Genomic DNA, 15523 nt, shown 5'->3' on the forward strand with positions numbered 1-15523 from the left:
AAGAAGAAGAAGAAGAAGAAGAAGAAGAAGAAGAAGAAGAAGAAGAAGAAGAAGAAGAAGAAGAAGAAGAAGAAGAAGAAGAAGAGTATTAGTATCCAACACTTTGGCCCTGCTCCTTGGGCACAGTCACCCATGGGCTTACAGCAAGCAGTTCAACTGTATATAGTGCAAAGGTCCCTTTAAGAGACAAGCTCTGCCTACTCCTTATCTCTCTTTTGCCCAAGCAAGCAGCTCCTGGTGTCGCCCCCCCCTTTCTGTGTCTCTCCCTTCCCTCTCTCTCCCCCCTACCCTCCCAACACCCTCTTCTTATATAAACTCCACACTCAAGCTCTCTGCATGCTGTATTTTGTCATGCACACCCCCCACCGCTTCCCACTCCCCCCATCCCCCCCCCCCGTCCTCCCTCATTCAGTTTTACAACACTGGTATCCATCATAATGTAAATATCTGAGATGCAGAGCATCTGAAATGCAAGCTCTGTGAGAGGCTGTCGGACTCCCAAAGGGGCTGCGACTCCCAGGTGGAGAACTGCTAAGCTAAAATCACTTGAGAGGAAGGAACCTCAATTAAGAAAATGCTTCCCTATGAAGGGGCTCTAGGCAAACCTGTAGGGCATTTCCTAATTAGTGATCAGTGGAGGTCCCAGTCCATTGTGGGGAGCTCCATCCTGGGCTGGTGGTCCTGGGTTCTGCAAGCCATGAGAAGCAAGCCAGTAAGTGTAAGCGGAGGCCACTTGTTCATTCCTGGCCACCCAGACCCAAAGTAATCACACAGAAACTATATTATCTAAAACACTGCTTGGCCTATTAGCTCGAGGTTCTTATTAACTAAATCTAACATCTTGAATTAACCCGTTTCTGTTATCTTGTATTTTACCACAAGGCTCGTGGTTTACCAGTAAAGTTCCATCCAGCATCTGTATGCTTTGGCAGCTACATAAAGTCTCTCTGACTCTATTTTCTTTTCTCCTCTATGTGCTTGGAATTCCCACCTTGCTCTATTCTGTGCTGCCATAGGCCCAAACAGATTCTTTATTAACCAATGGTAATAAAACATATTCACAGCATATAGAAGGGAACCCCACATCAAGTAAGGAGTACCCCTCGACAGCCTCTGCATCAGCTCCTCCCTCCAGGTTCCAGACCTGCTTGAGTTCCTGCCCTGACTTCCTTCAGTGATACACTGAATGGAAGTGTAAACCAAATTAACCCTTTCCTTCCCAATTTGCTTTTGGTCATGGCGTTTGATCACAGCAGTAGAAGCCCCATTGGAGTAGTCTTGAACACGAGCTTTGGGGCACGTACTTGAACCACTGCGGTAACCCTTTATTGTTTCTCCTTCTCAATTATTTTCCACCTGCACCCACGCTACGGAGGGTTTTCCTTGCCACTGTCAGAAATCATCCTCTGTGTTGTTCTCATCTCACTGCTTGGAAACCATGTGTATTCTGCCTAGAAAAGAAGAGCAAATTCTCTAATATACATTCTAAAACTCGCTATTAACTGGATTTAACTAACCTCCCTATCCTTCACCATTGCTCATGTTCAAGCCAACCCGAGTCACACGCTGTTGCCTGAACACAGTCCATCTTTCCTGCATCTCAGCAACCCTTTCTGGAAAAAAAAAAAAAAGTGAATCAAAAATTCATTTTAAAACATTAAAGCACCTTAGGGAAGTCTTAGGGCTCCTGTATCTCCTACTCTTTAAATAAGGAGAAGAAAATACACTCATGGTACACGACCATCTCAGACCCATGGTAATGTGGGGCTGGAAGTTATCCAAAAGGCAGTAACAGTGTTGCCACATAAGGCTTAGAAACCTGGCTTCATAAACCAGGTGTAGGAAGAGTTTTGGGCCTAATTCTATTTCTGTCTCAACGGGTCCTTTTATTTATTTTGTTGGAAACATTTTAATGTTAATTACTCCTTGAGAATTTCACACAGTATATTTTTATAATGTTTTTCTCTCCTCCACTCCTCCTAACTCCCCCCACTCACGAGACTTCATGTTCTTTCTTTCTCTTAAAAAAATAAAGGGTACCTGACAATAGTGGCTCGTGCTTTTAATCTTAGCATTCATGAGGCAGAAGCAGGCGGATCTGTGAATTCAGGTCAGCCTGATCTATAGAGTTCCAGGACAGTGAGCACAACACCAGAGAAATCCTGTCTTTAAAAATCAAAAAGAAAAGAAATTACTAAAACCATGGACTCTGATTTGTGCCAACTATTCCTGAACACAGGGCCTGCCCTGGAATGTGGTTGCTATACAATGTGACTCCATCCCAGCTGCTATTAACTGAGATCAGCTTATTAGCTGAGGGTGGGACTTGTGCCTACTTCCTTTCCTCCATGCTGGATTTTGTCCTGCTTGTGTTTGTGTAGGTCTCGGCATTCTGTCACAGCCTCTCTGAGTTTATAGGTGCAATTTTCCCATTGTGTTTGAAAAGGCTGTATCCTTAAAAAAACCCCTGGTTTTTAAAGTTTTCAACTCTCTTCTGCAAAATGCCTGAGTTTTAAGGGTAGTGGTGTGATAAAGACACCTGATTCAGAGCCAAATATGTCCCTACTCTGCATATTGTCCGGTTGTCTGTGCAAATTATCACCTCCTTTAAGAAGCTTCTCTGCTGAGGACTGAGTGACGCCCTGATCTACAGGTACAGCAGTGTGTCATTAGGAGTCATTTTATTGCTATGGTCCTTTTGCAGAATATTTGTTGTACATTTTCCCATTGGACCTATGACCTATCTAGTCTCAGGGTCTTGGCCCCTTACACGGTGTCAGGGATAGATTCTGTCTCATGAAATAGGTCTTAAAGTCAATCAAAAAGTGATTGGGTATTCCCATAACGTTTGTGCCACTATTATACCAAGGGGCATATCTTGTATGTAGATGGTTATTATAGCTTGCAGGTTCATAGCTGAAGGAGATATTAATGATTACTTGTCTCCTCTGGGAGCATGTATAGCACCTCTTCCAGAACTGTGAATACTACCCAGAAGGGATGAAGCTTGCAGTTAAATACCAGATGATTTTCTCCATGTAATATGCCATAGGTATGTGATGCCAGCAATAGGGACTTACTATCAAGTTGTCTGAATAATCAATAGCACTGGCAATCATCTCTAGTGAGGGGGGCTGTATGAGACTCAATAGGTGAATTTAAAGATGTAATTGTTGTAAGTATATTTTTCCAGAATGAAAGGTTAGTTCTTGTCTCAGAATTTTTTGACTTATAATTCATGTCTTATGTGAGGTACACTCAGATCAGGTACATGATTTCTTATTCTCCACACAGCCAAAGAATTAAGCTCTGCATTCTGCACTAGCAAGCTGCCAACTCTGGTCTGGAGCAGATAACCCCCATGCTGGCCCTTCTACGTTCTTCGTCAAATTCCCATGCATGCCCCCAGAGTACACACACTACATCAGCTGTACGGTCACGTGACCTTGCCATTTCAGCTCAGTCAGGAACAACCTGCAAGCACCTTCAGAAGTAGTTTATTCACAGGTGCATTTCGGTTACCATTTTACTTAGCTATGATATTTCAGCAAAAAATCTGCCTTCAACTTAATTTTCTTCATCTCCAGGAAATACTTCAGTTCCTCCATCGTTAGTCCGCTTTCCTTCAGTCTTCTCACAAAGTTCTCTGTGGCACTGCAAAGGTCCTCGCTCTCCTGAAAGGCAAGCTAGGAAAGGGAAACTTTTGAAGTTACAAATGGGGACCTGAGATTCAGCTCTCTACTCTGAAACCAAGAAGCTGCAAACCCAGGGAACTTCACAAGGGTCTGAGTCCTCGACATGATCAGTCCTTTACATTTTCTGGTTTAAATATAGTCATTAATATCTCTCCAAGAATAAATACAGGCCAAAGTTAGTCCGAAGGAAAATAAATGTGTTCAGAATGTATTCGAATCTAGACTTGGAGCAGCTTCTCACAGTGGCCAGCACTTACAGATCTCAGGCACTGAGTACAATTCTATACCTTCTTTGCAATAAGCCGCATAGGAAGGATTTGTGAGATGCTTTGATAATGGCGATGAACGGGAATGTTATCTAGAAACATGAGTTGGTATTCCATGAGGCCCCTTCCGCAATCAGGCCAAGGTTAAGCCATTCGAAAGCATTACCCAGCATTGAACAGATATTCACTAAGCATATGCTAAGAGCAATGCCAGGCCCGAAACCGCAGCTAAGAACAAAATGGAAAACAGCCCCTACTTACAATTGCTTTCTCGAGTGCAATCTGCTCAGCCGGTCTGGGGGCTTCCTGAATGGGCTCACAGGTAGGATACGAACTGTTCCACTCCCCATCAATGCATTGCAGCTTCTGTGAGCCCATTAAGTGGTACCTGGAGATGCCAGAACAACACTTAGCCTCTGCAGCTTCTAAGGTGAGTGATGGAGACAGGATTTGTGTCGCTGTTTTCAGTGTTTCAAACTGTAATTAAATCCACTTTCCTGTCCCTGAGCTTTAGCGTATGCTTAAGTTATCTCCATCCTAACAATACAGCCAGGAAATAAAACAGTTCTCCTGAAATGATGGGCAAACCCAAGAGATGAGTCAACCCAGAATAACATAGAGGAAAGTGTGAATTTTAGGGCCGGTGGGTTTTTTTTTGGGGGGGGGCAGACGAGGGAAGAAGTGGTCGATTGATCATAACCTAAACAGGCATCTGTATTAAGGTCTAAAATGCAAGCGCAGATGAATGGATAAATGAGAACAGTGGTGTGTGATCAGGAAACAGAAGGGAATCCAAAACTAAAAGTGGGATTCAAAGGCTGATGAAGTTACATGACCTGGATTAAGTCAAGAGAAAGAAAGGGCAGGAAACCCATCAAGGAGGGAGTCCAGACCACCTGAAGGAGGGCCAGCCCTTGTTACAATGCTTTAAGAGTTCCAAAATCTAAATCATTACATTTCTGGTTTCTTTACGGTTTCTGCTCTTGGACTCTGTGGGAAATAGTCCATTATCTGTATCTGAAACAGTCAGCAACTCCATTCCTGCAGGCGTTCTCAGACTGTAGGCGTACCTGTTGATATGGGGGAGGTAGATACTGGCCATTTCTCTCCTTTGGAGACAGGAGACAGAGCAGGAAGGCAAGGCCTGCTAGACAAGCGGATCACACCCATGAGAAGTTCATCACTGCAGTGTTGAGTACCGGAATCCAACTTCCCTCTCTTCCCTCTGGATACAGGTGCTGCTATGCTTGTTAGCTTGGTGTGGATCCTTGCTTTCTGGCCCAATGCTATCACGGATTGCTTGATAATCAAAGATGTCCAAACTCCCATTGAGTCCTCTGATTTCTTTCTTTGGTATCTTGAAATAGTTGTCACCCCTAAAGTCTCTGAGGCCCTCTGTAGGAGGGTTTTCATAAAATCGGTTTTGTCAGCAAAATTCCAAAAAGGAACAGAGTCAGGAAATTCTGGATGCAGACATGGGTTCTAACAGAGAAATCCTAGGCTGTCCTGCACCACCTATGTGATTTAGTGTGTCCCCATTATGTGATTTATGGGAAGCACCCTGTGAGTACATGGAGACCTCAAAAGTCCAAGAAAGATTGCCAGCCAAGTTGAAGGCAACAGACAAATCAATTGTGGGAAAGCGAAAGGAAACCTGAGTGCCCACAGCAGCCAATGTGTGACAATCATGCTGGCTCAAAGAAGCCATCAACAAAGAAATAACACGGCTGATGAGTGGAAAGATTACAGAGAGAACCAAAGTTAGGAAGAGATGCCAGATCGGCACAAGTCATCAGCAAAGAAGGTGGAGCTGGCAGATGCAAATTCACAGTATGATTCTGCAGTAGACTACCAAGACACACAGAAGACCTACTGGCAAGATGCCCTGAAGCTAAGGACTCAATCCGCCTGCCTCAGCTGCCCGCATCCTCCTAAAACGCCCTCCACTCCTCTAGTGGAACTGAGAGCCAAGCTCAAGCACAAACAGAGTGTGGGCCTCCTGCTGAGACGGTGGGACTGAGCAACAGCAACCCTCAGCCGTGCAGTGTAACTGCGGAGCTCCCGGCAGTGCGGTTAACGACGGCCATTAGACACACTTGGTCCAAGTCCAAAGACATTCCCACGCCAAAGGAAATAGAGATGTCTCAGGGGAACTGCAGTCATGTGTGAAGAGACTTGGTATGAAACATGCAATGCGTGTTCTGACTCTATCTGGTGCTTATAATGACTTGGAAAGCAGAGATGAGAAATGGCGTCTTGCACTGGGTACCTCCAGTCAGGTATGGGCTCCGATATCCATGCAGTTGCTGTGCTATGCTAACAATACCAAAGGGAGCTCAGACAGATTCGGTGGAGACAGAGACAAAGGGGTGAGCTGTCCAATGTGAAAGTGGCAAGAGACTAGAGGGCCACTCGGTGAAAGAGGGTGGCCCTGGAGGTCTCCCAGATGCAAACAGCCCTAATTAAACTCAGAGGGAGTCCCCCAGCACAACACAGGAGTGTGAGGGAGACTTGCTGGGAAGAAGGAATTTGATGGGAGTGAGAGACAGATGAGTGAGAGGAGGTGAAGGGGGCAAGAAATGATGAAAATGCGTGATTAAGCCGGGCGGTGGTGGCGCACGCCTGTAATCCCAGCACTCGGGAGGCAGAGGCAGGTGGATCTCTGTGAGTTCGAGGCCAGCCTGGTCTACCAAGGGAGTTCCAGGATAGGCTCCAAAGCTACAGAGAAACCCTGTCTCGAAAAACAAAAAAAAAAAAAAAAAAAACGCGTGATTTACATGTATGAAGTCATCAAACAGTAATGCACTTTAAAAAAAACAGACAAGTGGCCAAATTTGGACAATAAAACTTTGGAAATGAACTCCCTCAAGAAAAGACTCCAAACTCCTAAGACAGCGTGTACCTTCAGAACTCCAGAACAGGCACCCACGTGTGTTCGAGGAAATAAAAGGGAAAGTCTGGGCCCATCCTCCAGTTGGAAATGCCATGAGAGACAGGGTTTCCCCTGAGCCAGACAGTATAGTGAGCCTCTGGTTCTGGAGAAAGCAGAGAATAGAGACTTCTTCCAAGATTCCACATCCCTGGAATAGACCCCTCATATAGAGTTGTCTCTACTAGTTCCCTGTAGCACAGAAAGAGTCACTATGCAGATAGCTACTGGTGTCAAAAATGCACATTTCTAGAAACCCAGATATTTAAGAACTATTTAACATGAACTAAGAGCTCCAGTGGACAAATAGCACCAGCGCTCACTTTGAGACTGGGTCATATCCCCCAGGTCTATACCATAATCCCTGAATATATTGTGAGAGTGGACATATTATGGGGAAAGTGTTTGCAAACTACTATGGGAAAAGGTACATGGCAAACAAACATGTCTTGGCCATAAAGCCAATCTCAAGAAACCATACCAGTGACCTCGCTGACTCCAAAACCATATACCAATATTTTCTAAAGGTATGGGGGAACACCAAGAGATCGTATAAACAATCCATGAATTGGGGAGAGTCAATATCATTATCCTTGTATGTAACCCCTTTAATTTGTTGCCGTGCCCTATCCAAAAACCTTAATGGACATAGTTTAAGACAACTGGTTACTGGAAATATTAAGATGTATTTGGCCATATTTAACACTGCTCTACTGTTTAAGTCTTGGAAACACAACTGGGAAATCACCATTGTGTTCTATGTACTGTATTTGTCCAGTGATTTCTTCAGCTCTCATATAGCAGCTGAAAGGCAAGAATATTTTGTCTTCATCTAGTAAAGCCATCTGTGTGGACTTTTACCATGTTTCTCCAGGGTTATTTACACAGTTTCACAATATGACATGGGATAGCAATATCTGACCTAGCGGAATGGACCAAACCATCAACTGTTCAAATATTGCATTACACTAATCCAAACAGGGTCCAAGGACCTGGATTGTTTATGAAATGTTTGAGTGTCGTCTATTACGATAAAAAGGAAGTATTGCCACAGATGCAACAGACAAGGCACAGAGGCACAAACCTCCTTCTCGTCTCGGTTAAGCAAATCAGAAACTTGTAAGGCTACTTGACTACTAGAGGGCTTCCCTCCCATAGCTGGTCCCTCCCACCTAAGGCCACGCTACAGTTCAAATGCCAAGCAAGAGGTATGAGGCTGTACAGAAGCTTATTCCACAGCATTTCAGGAAGCAAAACAAGATGGAGCAAGTACAGGGTGTGAAGATAGTTCACACCCAATAATGTCCTGACCATGCATGTGTCTGTTGGGAAAACAATGGTGTACTACTTATGAAGTCTTAATAGCCACAAAACCCATTGGCCCAGAAGCTGTTGTCAAGACACTGGAGGCTAGATACATTAGTGGTGCACCCAGCCACAGTCGGGCACAGTGCTGATAATTACTTGGGTTAAGTGAGACTATCTTAGATATGTAGATAGCACATTCTCCCTCAGTAGAGAACTCCAACAGTGTAGGTACCCCCATTGATTACCAACAGAAAAAGTGTAGGTGGAGTTTATCTCTGGGACCCTGATCAGCTCTGTACCACCAGCCGCTCCCAAATAACCACACAGAGACTTAATATTAATTATAAATATTCAGTCAATAGTTTAAGCTTGTCTCCAGCCAGCTCTTTTAAAAAAAAAGTTTTTACATTTATTTTTACATTTATTTTACATACTGACCACAGTTTCCCCTCCCTCCTCTCCTCCAAGACCCTCCACTTTCCATCTACGCCCCTCCCCTTCTATTCCTCCTCCACCTCCATTCAGAAAGGGGCAGGCCTCCCACAGGCTTGAGCAAAGCTTGGCACAGCAAGTTGAAGCAGGACTGAGCTCCTCCCTTCGCGTCAAGGCTGGGTAAGGTAATCCAGCATAGGGAACAGGTTCCCAAAAGCCAGGTAAGTGCTACGGACAAATCCTGATCTTATTGTTAGGAGCCTTACAAAGAGATCAAGCTACATAACTGTCATACATGTGCAGAGGGCCTAGGTCGGTCCCACGCAGGCTCCCTAACTGTTGGTCCAGAGTCCATGAGCTCCCACAAGCTCAGGTCAGCTGTCTCTGTGGATTCCCCCATCATGACCCCCTGGCTCGTACATCCAATTAATCTATTTCTTAATATAAATTAATTTCTTAGCAGAAATTAACCTATGTGCTGCCCCAAGGCACATTTACCTCATCTACAAACTTCCCATGTTGCTTCTTCTGGCCTGGCTCAAGACCCTCAGACCCTGCCCTTCTTCTTCCCAGCATTCTCTCTGCACTGAAAATCGTGACTAGTTACAGCCAATCAACTTTTTATTAACAATGACAGCAATGCATTTTTACAATGTACAAAAGGATTCTTCCACAGCAAAGAAGGCGTGACTATGCCCAGTGAAATGTTGGACCACACTCATCAGTGAAGGAAAGAGAAGCAAGGATAAATTGGTGGATGGGCAAAGTGAAATCACCTTAACAGAGGGCAGCAACCTACTACTGAAAGACAGAAAGCTTCTCTGCTGATGAAGGTCAAGTTTATAGCACTTAGGAGGCCAAATTCCGCCACACAGCATGGATCCTAGCAATGTGAGGTCCAAGGAGTCCTAGTCATAGCACAGGGAGTTGGGCCATGTTCAGAGCCTTCCATTTGGGCTCCCTCACTGGCGGGGTCAGCAGCGCTCCATTAACAGACACCCACTGTGGGGACAAGAGCCACGGAGAGATATGAGGGGCAACAAAAAACGCAAACCAAAAATGTGACAGCAAGTGGCTGCTTACAATGACCTGGCAACGGTGAGGCCGGTCACACTGAAAAAGTCCCCACCAGGTTACATGGCTGAATGGGGCCCGCAGGCCAGTCATGTAGGCTGTCACGACACAATGGAGACCCTCAGGACAGACATTGTACCTACTTACAAAAAATACGTGGGATGTCCTCAGTGATATCCACAACACAAGCTCAGATGGAAAATACACTACATCGGCCCTCTACCCGGCTCAGGGGAATCCCAGTTTAAGTTGACATTGCTAACACTGTTTCTAGACTTCTGCAAGCTTGTCAGGAAAAGAGTCAACCAAAAGACCACGATGTAGTAACCACTGGACTGAACTCTCCATACGGGACCCTCTAGGTAATTAAATTTGCCAAGACCATTTTATAGGTCATGAAGTGAAACAGTAGGTGAGGAGCCAAGGCCTAGTATGGGTCTTCCATCTACCCTTCAACCCAATAGGATCAGGACTCATCAGGAACAGGACCCATCAAACACTAAGTAACTGAATCAGCCATTCAAGGTAGACTCCCACTTACCTCCCTAAAGTACTGAGAATGCTCAACCAAAGGCCAAAACAAAGAGGAAAATCCAGCAGCGATAGAGCAATAGTCACAATCACCCAACACAAGCTCCTAGCACTGAGACTACAAATTAAAGGGGCAGATTTCTTTGGTTAGCATGGACACCTGACAGAAGTTCACTCTTCTCAAACCAAACTGAAGTAATGCCATTCACAGATTACCTTACATAGCCCTAGAAGGCCCCAACCATGCTAGGAAGATGGTCTAGCGAGTATGGGCCATAGTAGGAATTACTCACAAAAGGGACATGCCATATAAACAAATGGTAACTCTATCTCCCTGCAGGACCCTTTTCCTTTCTCTCCCGAGTCCCAGCCTAACCACTGGTTGAATAACCGGGAAAAATGAACACTTTTCCTCATGTGGTGGTTTGGATCAGATGTCCCCCATAGTCTCCTGCACTTGAATACTCCATCCTCACTTGGTAGCACTGTTTGGGAAGGCGTAGGAGGTGTGCCCTTGTCTGAGGAATTATGTCACTAGAGGGGTGGTTTGAGGGTTTAAAGACTCATGACATTTTGAGTTCATGCTCTCTGCTAAGTGCCTGCAGTTGAAGACGTGAGTTCTCTGCTTGCTGCTCCTGCCACCATGCACCTGCTGTCATGCTCCCTATGGTGACAGCAATGGACTCTTACCCTCAGGAACCACAGACCCAAAACAACCCTTCCATCTACACGTGGCCTTGGCCATGGTGCTTCGTCCCAGCAATAGGAAGGGAAGTGCTCGCACAAGGACGTGAAGATGCTCTGTGCTTACCTGTCTCGACAGTGATAGGTAACAACAGATCCAGAAGAAAAAGAGCCTCCTTCAAAATAGCCATGGCTCGGAATCCCAGGAGGGTCACAGTCTCCTAAGGGGAAGACAGTCTGGCGTGAGATTTGTGAGAGCCGGGTGCAATTCACAGGGCAGTGCTTTCTACACTGTGTGGACTCTGGAGTCCACCATCTTCATGCTGGTACAAGCGGGACCCAGGAGCATGTCCTCCAATCATTCTGTTCTCATGAAATCATCTGTGGAAAAGCCTCTTTCCCCAGCTTACCCCCTCAGCTACAGGGAACCAGGAGTGGGGTGCAAGAGACAGCGAATTAGGGCAGAAGGCGTGGCTCAGCTGGCAGAGAGCCTGCCTCACATGCATGAAGCCTGGGTTCAGGCACCAGCATCAGATAACAAGAATGGTGGCCACCTACAATCCCAGCCCTCCTGAAGTGAAAGCAGGAGGATCAGAAGTTGGGAGAGGAGGGGAAGGAAGAGGAAGAAAGGAAAGAGGAAAAATTTGGGTCACAGTGGAAGGAGAAGTAATTCATATGGCAGGTGAAGTTTTTACTCGACGTATACACTAACACGGCAGCACAAGGCCAATAGTCACCCAGAGTGGCAATACTAATCAGTACTTACTACTTCGGCATATGGGTAGGGAAGGTGCCCAGGTGTGGTCCTCTTGGCACTGGCTCCAGTTGCTTCCCTTGAGGATGTAACCATCAATGCACTTAAACGTGATTTTGTCTCTCACATTCACAGGCCCAGAATAATTGGCCGTGCCATTTCCCAGTACAGGCTCGGGACAGTGGCCCACTGAAGAAGAGAACAGTCAGTGCTCTGAGAGGCTAGGGAGAGGTAAAAGTCACATGTCCCCAAGCTTCAGAAAGAAAACAGTAACTCAGAACAGAATGGTGCTCGTGTATCTAAAAGGATAGGTATTGTCAAACCATAAAGGCCAAGGTACCATAACCATGGAAAGAGGAGTGGACTACTGGGAGGAAATTTCCTCCAAAGCTCAAGACCTACAGCCTCAAAAGAAGGCTCATGAAGACTCTGGAACTTCTCAAGGGAAAGAACTCAGCAAGAAAACAGCTAAGAAGCCTCTGGAAGATCCTGAACCTGACCAAATTCACAAGGTTCTTCCCTCCCTACGGTTATATCAGCAATAAAAAGGACTGCTGGGAGCTGCTCATGCCAGTTGAGTGGCCTGAGAGAGATTTTTCAACCTGTTCAGCTGCAAGCTGTAGAGAGAGCCGCAGGTTCCCAGCTTTTGTGAGCCATTATAGCAGCTGGTGGGCTTTGGGCAATGCAGCTGTCTTGGAGTCATCTCTGCTCCTGTAAGAAACCTTCTGGAAATAACCTCAGTAAACTCACTGATTCACCAAGCTGGACTTTGGTAGTAGGCTTAACTTCGGTCTGTCATAGTTCCGTATCTGGGATGGGCAGGCATTTTTCAATGTCACGCAGAATGATGAGTGACACCTGAACTGCACATAGTGAAGCATATGACAGGCTATGCCCAGTAACATGTTCATTGTACTGCTGTTATTGAACACTGTTCAAACATCTTAAGTCCATGTTTCAAGTAAATCTTTCCTTTTCTTTCATCTAGCCAAATATATATACTTATTCGTGTCTTACTTTCTCTTTTCTTACTGTTTTAATTGTTTCTTTCTTGTTGAAAATAAGGAGTCAATGGAGAGGGATGCAAATTTTTCCGTATGAAAGAAAGTTTAAAATGTTAGGTTTACATAAAATTAACACAGCTTATCAGAAAATAGCTACAACAGGAGCAATCTGGAAAAATTATGCTCTGTCATTGCGGAAGACCACACAATGAGTTTTGTCACCTGGAGAAAGCCACCTGACTCTCACTTATCAGATACATAAACTAAGGATATAGTTTTCTTTAGTTTAAAAGTAAGATGATGGACAGGCATTGGAGATGTGCCTGAAATCCCAGCACTGGCTGGGGTTGGAAGTTCCAGGTCCCTGGGGGCTACAAATCAAATTCCAGGCCAACATGATGGTCTACCATAACGAGATCCTGTCTCAGAATCACCTGGGAGAAATGCACAGTAGCATCTTAGAAATTGAGGGGTTTTTTGTTTGTTTGTTTGTTTGTTTGTTTGATTGACTGATTTTTTTGTACAATTTTAGCATGGCCTACAGGAAGCAGGATATAATAGGATAAGGAGATGGTGATATGAACAGAAAAACCAAACTCACAGCGGCACTCAGGGGGGGAGACATCCCATTCCTCTGAGATATTGAGGACCAAAGACTGCTTTCCCACCAAGTGGTAGCCTTTGATACATAGGAAATCCCCCAGAATCTGTCCTTCTACTTCCTTTCCAACAAATACACTATTATCCACTGGAGGAAGTTCGGAACAGCTCTCTGTGGAAAGGAACAAAGGAATGGAATCATTTGCCATATCACTGGCTACAAGGACATCTCACTGAATTCCTCCCTCCAAGTCTGTGCTAGACTAATCCTCTCTCTTCCATGGAATGTGTAGCCCCATCCCCCATTCTCCAAGAATTTCTAAAGTTACGTTTCCAAACAGATCATCGGCACTGTAGTCAAATCCAGCCACAATATATCCAATCCTGAATAAGCAATCCCTTCCCAAGTTCAGTCCTAGAATTTTTAATAGTTGACATCTCAGGATATTGAAATTGTTACTTTTGGGGGTTCCAGAATAAAAAGAGCAAGTCACCAATGACCACCCATCCCAGGGTGCAAGATCACCATTAATATAAACTAGGTCCCCAATGAGTATACAGCATATACCTTAATTGAGAATTTTTAATAAACACTATAAATGTAAAACCCTACATTAAAACCCTACACAGAATGCCTTTTAAACCACACGTTGACATGAAATATCTTGTAAGAAAATCACACTTACCATCTAAGGCAGAAATCAGCCACACGAGACAGCATACAACCCAACAAAGCATTTGGTGAGCAGTTACTTGACCCAGGGTGAAATTAAATCGTAATTTCGATCCAAAGCATCCTTCTGACCACTTCACGATCAGAACAGCTTCCTTCTGGAGAAGGAGTTACAGCTTCCTCCTGGAGAGAACGTGAAATAAAAAAGGTTTTCCTGTAACAGGGAAGAGCAGCAGAGAGAAGACGGTGTGTCCAGTGGCTTTGAAACCACGAAAGAAGATTACAGAGCTGCCAAATTCAAACTTTGAAGAAATGTCCCAGTTTCTAGAAATGCAAACCCGTTGAGCAGTTCCTTTGAACTGCAGGTTTAGCCTTTCCCAGCAGGCATGGGCTGAAATGGTCCTGGACAACCTTGACTTCTGTCAATATTTGTCAGCGTTTAGTCCACTGTCTACAGCTCTCTCCAGCTTTGGGGACAGAAGACAGGGCAAGGATCAGTGGCACTTTCCCAGTGAAGACCAAGCTGAGTGTCGCCTCCTCCCCGCTTTTCTAAATTCTCTTCTGTGCCAGGCATAGTGCTGACGGGCAGGTGAGATAACTCAAGCTGTGAATGAGTGCACCAAAGACACAAGACGGGGGAAGCTGAGTTTGTCAGACACCACAGCACAGTCACAGTGGAAAGGCCTAGAGAGACAAAGTCTACCCAGAGGCAACTGAAGGAGTGGTGGTAGGCGTTTCTCCACGGGCCATTGTTTCAATGCTACAGTGTTCTGGAACAAGCGAAGTGTTGTTAGAAGCAATGACAGTCTTCTGCTTGAATCAGAAATGGCTCCGCACAACCACCTATCCTGAGCTGGCATCCACGTTCTAGCTAGAGCTCGCTCTGAATAGCTCTGGTAGCGGTCTTCCTTGGAGGCAGCAGTGTGGCCCTGCTCTGAGTCAAGCCTTCACTGAGCCAAGGCAGCCTTGAGTGCCTCAGTCCATCCATCCATCCATACCAGATCAGCTTCCACGTTCCAGCTGCCTCAGGCCTGTCTCAGTACTGAAGACTGGAAGTTTAAGTGCTTTTGGGAAACAGAATTCCTTTTTGACTTCTTAGTCTGACTGATAAAAAAAAATTTAAAAACAGAGTCAGAAGGAAACTTGCGAACAGTTTTAAGTGTGAAGGAAAGAGCAGTAGAACAAGTAACTGCAGAGAGGCAGGAGACGGTTGAGAGGAAGAAGTAAAGCTGTTCTGTGCTAAGGAGGTTGGGGAGGTTGGCGAGCAGCTCCTGGGGCTGGGGGCGGGGCACTTTCAGAGGAAGAATGAGGAATCCCTGAGTGCCTGGGAAAACATGCTTCACTCTGGGCAGGTTGGAAGAGAGGAAGGGAAAGGTGTCTGTTTCTGAAAGCAGAGGGCCTCTGCCATGTTTTAAGGGAAGCAGTCTGCCTGAAGGAGGGGCTCCTACAAGGGTTTTACCTTATTCCCTGTCTACACCCACCTCTTCCTGAGTGCTGCCTGGTTCCATTAACTATTCTTCCCTCTCCTTCACAGGGCATCAAGCAAATCAGATTCCCTAATGTGGGAGTGGGG

At 45.3% G+C, this 15523-nt stretch overlaps 1 protein-coding gene across 1 annotated transcript; it reads right to left on the minus strand.

Annotated features, from left to right (window-relative positions):
* Window positions 1-3481: 3481 nt before the first annotated feature.
* C4bpb (complement component 4 binding protein beta) lies at window positions 3482-14410 on the minus strand. The gene is made up of 6 exons (XM_005348308.3): window positions 13964-14410; window positions 13279-13449; window positions 11686-11862; window positions 11047-11140; window positions 4223-4349; window positions 3482-3686 (listed from the first exon to the last, which is right to left on the minus strand). The coding sequence occupies exons 1-6, from the start codon at window positions 14013-14015 to the stop codon at window positions 3531-3533; spliced, it is 777 nt and encodes a 258-aa protein (XP_005348365.1). The 5' UTR covers window positions 14016-14410; the 3' UTR covers window positions 3482-3530.
* Window positions 14411-15523: the final 1113 nt, after the last annotated feature.

The sequence above is a fragment of the Microtus ochrogaster genome, chromosome 6 (genome assembly GCF_000317375.1).
Source record: "Microtus ochrogaster isolate Prairie Vole_2 chromosome 6, MicOch1.0, whole genome shotgun sequence".
Taxonomy (NCBI): Eukaryota; Metazoa; Chordata; class Mammalia; order Rodentia; family Cricetidae; genus Microtus; species Microtus ochrogaster.